The following is a 9,308-nucleotide window of genomic DNA, read 5'->3' as shown; positions in this document are numbered from 1 at the left end:
AAAAAAAAAAAAAAAATTATTTGGTCAAAGAGTCACTATAAAAAACAGTAACTGGGTGGGCGCAGTGGCTCATGGCTGTAATCCCAGCACTTTGGGAGGCCGAGGCGGGCGAATCATTTGAGGTCAGGAGTTTCGAGTCCAGCCTGTATGACATGGTGAAACCCAGTCTCTACTAAAAATATAAAAACTAGCTGGGCATGGTGGCAGATACCTGTGATCCCAGCTACTTGGGAGGCTGAGGTGGGAGAATTGCTTGAACCCAGGAGGCAGAGGTTGCAGTGAGCCGAGATCACGCCATTGCACTCCAGCCTGGGTGACAGAGTGAACTCTGTCTCAAAAATAAAGAACAAACAAACAAATGAAAAACAGTAATAGCTCAAATATTTGTTTCTAATTGTGAATCTGATCATCTGTTAGAATAATATTCAATTGGGCTAGGTTTTAAGTCTGTAATTTTAAAAACCTCTTTTTTTTCCCACTTTCTCAAGAGTAAGTATAGAGGTGTAGTTTCCGCTTTGCACCACTTCTTTGGACCTCTATTTCTCATCTAAACATTTAGGTAATCATACCTGCTCTATCTCCTAAAGATGCATGACAGTCCTCTGTAAGACTATGATGCAGATGACAATAATTAACAAAAGTGAGTGACTATTTAGTAATATAATATCCTGACTACGTAATATTATTTCATTGTTAGACCCACAGAACTACTGTTGTTCAATTAAAATTCTAGTCTATTTGGATGACCGTGCTGAAGAACTGCTGGAATGAAATGGGGTTGACAGGGTACCTGCATCAACTCCTGATTCATGCTAAACCCAGTGTGGTAGAAGAACCGCAGTAGGGTAGCACAGGCGAAACAAGAAAACCAAGGAACTCAACCCCAGGAAGGAGAGGAGCTGCTCCAGGCTCTGACACTGGCTGCTGGACTTCCTGTTCTATCCCTTCTCCTGGATGCAAAATGACGAGTGAACTGAGAAACAAAGAGTGGGAAATAGCATGTATCATTATCAATGACATTCTCATAGGCAGCGAGGGTGACGTGTCAAAATAAGAATAAGAAGCAACAAGAGACAAAAAAGCCAGGCTCCAATGTTAAAACTGTTTCTCTTAATATTGTATACCAAAAAAGTACAATACTGTATCCAAAAAAAGTACTTAATGGCAAAGAAAAAAGTTTCTGCCCCTACACCATTAGAGTATTGCATATGGCTTTAGCGAGACTGAGTCAGCCCCTGTAAAAGGAAAAGTTGGCTTGAAGAGAACTAGCTTGCATTTTAGCCATCTTTGGGGGCCAGGTCTCATTCAGATGAGGTAATCCTCTAGCTTTAGAGTTGGGTGGGTGTTCAGTGCTTCAGATAGCTAACAAACACTGCTGAAATCAAGAGAAAATCTGAGAGGGTAATGATATATCACAGCCTTGGATTCTCTGAAAGCACTACTAGATGGAAATGCTTGTGCCACATGAAATTGCCAATCATCACTGCTTTCGACCTAGCAAAAGTAATTGCACATGGTTCAACCAGCATGTCTGTTTTCCTCTCTCAGAAACTTAGGGCTGAAGTTGCAGAAGTCCCTTTGAGTTAGTAACATCCTCCCCTACCTTCTGACAGCTCCTGCTTCCTTAAAATAAAATTTTAACAATATTAATATCATAGTTCTACCCACTATGCCAGTCTATTAACTCTGCCAAAAGTTTCTTGCATTCACCAGCAGGTCCTTTTAAAAAATCAGAAATTCTCTTGATTGAATTAAAAGCTTTTGGTAAAGTCAGGATGACTGTCACCACGGAAATACATCCACAGGAACTGGATCCAAGTCACTTGTTGATTTATGTAGGCAGTTGGAGAGACATGCGTTTGAAAGGGTATGGTACGAAAATAACATGGAAATCTCAGACATGAAAAAAATAAAAAAGATAGATTAAAAATAGAAAAGTTTATGTTTTATTGACCAATATGAGAATGTCACAGCAATTCACCAATAATGCCCCTTGTTTATTTTCAAGTGAACAAGGAAGCAAAGAAAAATAAAGTTTGCAACCCAAGATAACTACTTACAGCTTTAGTCAAGGGAGAGCCTTCCACTCCTGTGGACCTCGGCTGCTTTCCCTTCCAAGGCCCCTGCTCCTCCAGTCACCCCTAGTGACTTCCTGTTTTGGTTTCACTTTCTGGGTGGGCTGTACCCTCTGAGATGACAGAGAGGAGTCCCAGCAGTCGCTGGCTCAAGGATGCTGCATCTTCAGTCAGACGCCAGGAGGAGGAGTGTCTATTTTATTCTAGCCTGGCAATTCTGATTCCTGAGCTTTTCTTTCAAGGAGCTATATGGGCCAGAAGACACAGGCCAAGAGCATTGACACAATTTCTACTGAACCAAGCTCAGCAGAAAAACCACAGCTATAGAATCAGGAGATTCTCTAGCCTATAAAGCCTAAGTTGACTCTTATATTCATGACGTAGTCTTTCTCTTTAGCACATTATTCTTGTACTGTAACGCAGATCCCACTCTAGACTGTCCTTCAAATTAGAGAGAACTAAATTGTGTATTATCCTGTATCTAGTTATGGTGAGTTTTTTTCTCACTGAAAGTTATAAGGGTCATGGTGGCATCTGATAATAATTAACATGGACATGGACTCTGGGGCCAGAATGACTGGGATTGAGCCACTGCCTAACTATGTGAGTATGAGCAAGTTTTGTGCCCGCTCTGTGCCTCAGTTTCCCCTATCTGCAAAATGGCGATATGTGCTGAATAATTTTTGCTGTTATTACAATTGCTTCATTCCTAGAAGATGGAGGCCCAATTACAAGGGCCATGCCCAAGGCAGCTTTGATCCAGATGTGGCTGACATACCCGCCTGTCCTTGGTTACTGTCTTGTTAAAGGAATGTCAATGCATCTACTTCTTTATTTTTGCATTGTTCTGTCTGTCTCCACAAAGTCTTTCAAGTTTCCTCTCTTCCAGATCAACCTGATCTGAATGGTTTCTCCTAAAATTATGAACTTAAATTCTGTTTCTACTTGCTAATCTTGATGGCATTGCCTCCAATCATACCATAGATTATCTTTCTGATCAAAAGCTTTCACTCCACCTATTTCATGCACCATTCTATCTTTTAAAAAACACGCTAAACAACCTGCTGTGTAACTGGATTACTCACACGTTGCCGTTGGGAATGTAGGATGGTACAGCCACTCTAGAAAACAGCTTAGCAGCTCCCTGAAAAGTGAATCATGGCTCCACTCCTTTCCCGCGCTGGGTGGCAGCCAGGCAGAGAGGCAGGGCAAGATCATAGCACCTCCTTTACCCTCCTTATCCTTCCTCTGGGGATGCCTGACAGGACAGTTGGGGAAGAAATTCTTTACGAGTTGTTTCTTCAGTTTCTTGTAAGCTAAACCACTTGTAAACAGTGACTACCTGCAAAACAGAATAATGGAAGTCTGGCATTTGTCTGCATTTTTTAGACACCCCAAAATGTGAGTCTTATGCCATAGTTCTACTGAATGGAGTTTGTTTATATGGAAAGATCAATTCATGAACAATATCAAATTGGAAATTCTCACTCTTCTGAATCATCTCACCAGTTTTCAGTGCTGTGTTACAAGAAATTCCTACAGCTATATGAATGAAGAAGCTGTGGGCGGATCTTAAGATAATTTAAGATATTAAAGATAAATTTAATAAATTTATTATTAAGATAAATTCTTAATTCTCACAGTTATATGAATGAAGAAGCTGTGGGCAGATCCTTCTTTCCCATGCAGTTCTTTCCAATTAATAGTGTTGCTTTACTACAATAATACTGTTTTTTCAGAAGATGCAGTAGCAAGCATACAATTCAATGCCATAGCTCTCTTACTGCATATGATTGCCTACTTCCTAATTCACATCCCTGTCTCCCTCACTACACCGTGTTCCAGAACTACAGGCTGGACCTACTTCACTAACAACCAAGACACGAACAACCAAGCCATTCGCATTTTTATCAGATAAGTAAAACAAAAGAGACAAAAGCCAACCAATAAATATGATGATAAAACAGAAAACAATAGAAGAAATAAGCATAGCTAAAAGTTCTGAAAATATACGGAGAAGAAAAGGTATTAGTACTGTTCTCAAACGAAAGATTTATCTACACTGTTTTAATTCTCTTAAAAGAAAATAAAGAAACCTACCTGTATTTATGCAACAACTGATTTCATGGCTGTCATTTTTTAAATTTACAATAATGTTACTTGAGTGGTTTGGTATTCAATTTTTGTCTTGACTGATAAAAACTTACAAATGATATAATATACTGCTTTTTGTGTCTGGCATGCTATTGTTGACCTTTGTCAACATGAAATACACTCTGAATTGTTTTAGTACTGATGATAAAATTGCACTGAACTACAAGTCAAAATTTGTTATGACATCATGTTTTCCTAGATGGTCCCTTGTAATACTCAACTATAAGTAAGCTGGGATTAGAAGTCCGGCTGTAGGTTTTCTGAAAGAAACTAGTGCAAATATTTAGGAGTTGCAAGCTGCTCTTAACGAAGACTGGCTGTGCGGACTTTAGTTTCCTTTGTTAATACTTTAAATAACATTTTAGCTTCTCCATGTAAATATGTTGTGTCTGAGCCTCCCCCTCCTGTGGGTTTGTTTCATAAAACAGGGTCATGTGACAGCGATACCAAAGAAAAGGTGAGTATCATGGGACTACCCTGTGGATAATTTCCTTCTGATATGAATGTGTACAGATATTTCTCAATTATTAATTGCACTTAATGAAAATTAATTGGCTATGTAAGAATTTATCACCCACGTCTTTTCCAGCTAGGTTAGAGAGGGTATCTGTGACATATTTAAATCTTGATCATTAAAAAATAAGTAAATAGGTTTTTTTTTTTTTTTTTTTTTTGAGACAGAGTCTTGCTCTGTCGCCCAGGCTGGAGTGTAGTGGCATGATCTCCGGCTCACTGGAACCTCCTTCTCCCAGGTTCAAGTGATTCTCTAGCCTCAGCCTCCTGAGTAGCTGGGATTACAGGTGTGCGCCACCATGCCAGGCTAATTTTTGTATTTTTTGTAGAGACGGAGTTTCACCATGTTTGCCAGGCTGTTCCTGAACTCCTGACCTCGGGTGATCCGCCCACCTCGGCCTCCCAAAGTGCTGGGATTACAGGCATGAGCCACCATGCCCAGTCAGATATTTAACTAATGTATGATATTTAATATTTATTGTCAAAATCAAGTTTCTTGTCTAAAATAAATTAGTTGAAAACAAACAAACTAATCATGCAGTTATCATGCAACCCAGTAGTTGTATTGCTGGGCATTTATTCCAGGGAAATGAAGTCTTTTTTTTTTTTTGAGACAGAACCTCTCACTATCGCCCAGGCTGGAGTGCAGTGGCGCGATCTCGGCTCACTGTAACCTCCGCCTCCCGGCTTCACGCCATGCTCCTGCCTCAGCCTCCCAAGTAGCTGGGACTACAAGTAGCCTCTACCACGCCTGGCTAATGTTTGCATTTTTAGTAGAGACAGGGTTTCGTCGTGGTAGCCAGGATGGTCTCGATCTCCTGACCTCATGATCTGCCCACCTCAGCCTCCCAAATTCCATTCCAAATTGCTGGGATTAGAGGCGTGAGCCACTGCTCCCAGCCCACTTATCTTAATACTTGCAAAATTTCAAAATGAGAAAGGGGTACATTTGGTTTTGTATATAGCATCTTTAAATACAATGCTATCCAAAGGAAGTATTGAGAGCGGTGTATTGGGAATGGGAATGAAGGAAGTTCTCTCCCCAGAGAGCCGGTGCAGGGGGCCAGAGTCACATTCTGTCCTGGCACTGCTCTGGGAAAGGAACTGCAGGCCATTTGTCCTCCTCACATTGGATCACACTCTGTAGGTTCAAGAGTGAAAGGCTTGAGGGGACAGGGAAATGAAGAGATCACAAGACAGATGTACATCCAGTCTTGACACTCAATGCCAGGCAGTCTTCCAAAGCCATCCTCTCCAACCCTTGGTATTGTCCTCCTTTTCCATATTTTTGGTTTTGGTGGTGTGCAATGACAAACCATGGCGGCTTGAACTTTTGCCACTTCAGGATCCATTTTGCTCCTCTTCTTCCCCGATTCACTAAGAGTCACCACCATCCACCCACACAAGCCAAAACCTAGGAGTCCTCCTAGATTCCTCTCTCCTCCCTCCACATCAGCACATTCTGTTGGTTCCACTCCCAGATAGAGCCTTTTCTCTCCATCACCAACTCCCTGGTCCAAACCATTATTCTCTCTCAAATCTTCCGAGGTTCCCCCTCCATTCCCATTTACCATCCCTATCCCCACCCACTGTCCACATGCAGACAGAATCAGATTCTGGCATCACCTCCAGTTTACTAGACTCCAGCCAGCAGACCAAGCCTCATCTTTGACCATGTCAAGCCCTTGTGCACATACTACGGACTGTCCTCTGTCAGAATGAATGAATGGTGGCTACATTCTCCTCCTTCAGATCTCAACTCAAAGGTTGCACTTCCATGGACTTTTTCAAATTAGGCACCCACATCTAAACAACCCTAGCCAACCACTCTATCACATCACCATGTTGTTTTTTTTTTTTCCTTCCTAGCATTTCTGTAAGATAACTGGAGAGTCTGATATTTACTTGTTGTTTGTCTCTTCCACCAGTATAAGGTACATAAAAGCAGAAATTGTGTTTATCTTGATCACAGCCAAATCCCTAGCATCTGGCACAGTGTCAGCCCAGAGAAGACATTGAAAAGATATTTTTGAATGAATACATAAAACCATTTCTTCTTTTAAAACATTACTGTAAATGTGGCTACTACACCATGAAAATAGGTCAAGAAGCATGAGAGTTACACAATACATTTATTCACTTTAACAACATCGTGGATTTCTCACGAAGTTAGAGGAAGCCCTTCCCTAACAAAACAAGCATTTGCATTAGGGGAAGGAGGCTGACCTGCTCTAGGGATGAAATACATCTACCAAGAATATGGATAAAAACAAAAACAAAACAGATGGCAGAACCAAAAAACAGAGACATTAAAGGAAATGAACAACGTTATACCAAGTAATGTTTATAAATCCAGATCTTAAGTGAACGTAAGTTACAAAAATGGAAGTTGTAAGTATGGTTATTCTTGTACTTTTCACACAAACAGACTTTTTAGAAACGTTTAAAGCCAGGGAGTGCTAAGAGTTTCTGTATGGCAGGCAAGAATTCTTCCTTTTGAACAAGACCGAAAAACCTCAGGACAAAGAGAAAGTATATCTTTTAAAAACTGATTTCATAGTAATGTTTCTATATATTTTGAAGCACCTGTATACATTTAGAGCATATCAAATTAGTTCATTTATTTCCCTGTTCATAAAAAAGTACATTCACAGAATTAGTGTACTCAGAATAAAAAATAAACAGAGGAAATGAGAACTAACTCAAGTTAATAACAACATCTTCAAGGACAAGTTTGGTCACTTAAAAACTAAGTTTTGTTTTGTTTTGTTTTGTTTTGCTTGTTTTTAATTACCCCTTTCATACTTAATATTTCAAATATAGCTAATTCAGCAGGACTGCTTTTCAGTATCACAGTAAGTACAACCCAATACAAGATCATCCAAAAGCACGTTGACACTTCCAAGACACTGGCATGGGGTCCACGGAGTTTTGTGCGTAAAATTTTAGAAACCCTTCCTACAGTGATGTTTAAGGCCAGAAGCATTCATTTCTCAACTTTGTATCAATCCAGGATCCATCAGACTAGGTTTCATTAGGCAAGAGAGTAGTTCGTTCCTCCTCCGTGCTGAGGATGTTTTGAGATTTAGACCTACATTGAAGGAAAGAGATGAATATCAATATTTCTCATCTTAAAAACAAACAAACAAACAAACAAACATAAAACCAGTACCTGTATCTCCATCCAACTATCTTTTTAAAAAAGTATCTACTGCCTGGGCGCAGTGGCTCACGCCTGTAATCCTAGCATTTTGGGAGGCCAAGGTGGGCAGATCACTTGAGGTCAGGAGTTTGAGACCAGCCTGGCCAACATGGTGAAATCCTGTCTCTACTAAAAATACAAAAATTAACAGGGCATAGTGGCCCACGCCTGTAATCTCAGCTACCTGGGAGGCTGAGGCAGGAGAATCGCTTGAACCCAGGAGGCAGAGGTTGCAGTGAGCTGAGATTGTGCCACTGCATACCAGTCTGGGTGACAGAGCAAGTCACCATCTCAAAAAATAAAAATTAAAAGAGTATCTACACAACTGATGAGCCTCAGAGTGCCTAGAAATCCACAGACTGGAAGAATAAATGTAAAATGTTATTTATTTTCCACTTGCACTGGCTAACTTTTAAAGAGAGAAAAAAGCCCCCAGATTGACCATACCTTCTTCTCCTTGAATACTCCAGTAGATAAAACAAGCCCATGGCTAATCCCTTAAACACAATTAAAAGTACTGATTAATGTGAATTTTCCAAGTCAAGTGTTTCCACAAATATAAGGAAAATGAAAATAAAAGACTGATTACTCACACTTATCAGAGCCCATAGACCTTGTATAGCTGCTGCCCATTCAAAACCAATTTTCTCATACAGAAATCCACCTAGCGTTGGTCCTAAAAAAGCACTAACAACAGAAAGAAGAAAAAGTATTCAATAGTGCAAAAAATAAATAATTACTTCATAAAAAGCTACATGATCCTTCAGTTGTAAGTATTCATAAAATTGGAAGATAAGTACCAAAGAAAGAACTAATTCCTGGACACAGCATTCAGTAAAAGAAAATAATTCTACCTGATAATGACATTCAAAATTTTTTTAACAGTTGTGGAATTATTACTGCTTCTGAAAAGTAGATGGCTTACATAAAAATAAAAAAGATGAAACAGGTTTAAAAAATTCTTTATATTATTCTATTCTCAGTATTTGCAACTAATATAACTCAATTCAAAACAATATATTACATTGGTTAGCATAGTTACCCTTCTGGTAGAAGGTAAAAATAAACAAATGAATGAATAAATGAATAAACTGTAAAAATCAGAGACATGTTTCTATTAAAGGAACTCATAAATATCACTTAAATAAGATAAAGTATATGAAACCATTTTGACTAAGTATTAAACTGTTGGTATAGGCATTGATTGTCGAGTGAGAGGGTATGGATTAGAACTCTGGCTTTCCCCTAGAGGAACTGTTTGTCTTTGAGAAACTCATCTGATCTCTCAGTGTTTCAATTTCTTCATCAACTAAAATAGGGATAGTATTAATATTTTCCATCTTGCAAGTATGAATGAAATTAAA

General features: G+C 39.4%; 2 protein-coding genes across 2 annotated transcripts in view; both read right to left on the bottom strand.

Moving 5' to 3' along the window:
- Nucleotides 1-2,109, bottom strand: part of VNN2 (vanin 2) — a 19,762-nt gene extending 17,653 nt beyond the window's left edge. Inside the window, exon 1 of the mRNA XM_011968914.1 lies at nt 2,061-2,109. The gene's annotated coding sequence lies outside the window, so the exon portion shown is untranslated. The remainder of the gene's footprint in view (nt 1-2,060) is intronic.
- A 4,746-nt stretch (nt 2,110-6,855) lies between these two features.
- SLC18B1 (solute carrier family 18, subfamily B, member 1) overlaps nt 6,856-9,308 on the bottom strand; it is a 20,538-nt gene continuing 18,085 nt past the window's right edge. The window contains exons 10-12 of the mRNA XM_011968917.1: nt 8,538-8,634; nt 8,392-8,441; nt 6,856-7,833 (exon numbers count right to left, since the gene is read on the bottom strand). Coding sequence (XP_011824307.1) covers nt 7,767-7,833; nt 8,392-8,441; nt 8,538-8,634 — 214 coding nt within the window. The 3' untranslated portion in view covers nt 6,856-7,766. The remainder of the gene's footprint in view (nt 7,834-8,391; nt 8,442-8,537; nt 8,635-9,308) is intronic.

Source organism: Mandrillus leucophaeus, unplaced genomic scaffold (assembly GCF_000951045.1).
Source record: "Mandrillus leucophaeus isolate KB7577 unplaced genomic scaffold, Mleu.le_1.0 Scaffold864, whole genome shotgun sequence".
NCBI classification, from domain to species: Eukaryota; Metazoa; Chordata; class Mammalia; order Primates; family Cercopithecidae; genus Mandrillus; species Mandrillus leucophaeus.
This window is presented reverse-complemented; position numbering and strand designations above follow the sequence as displayed.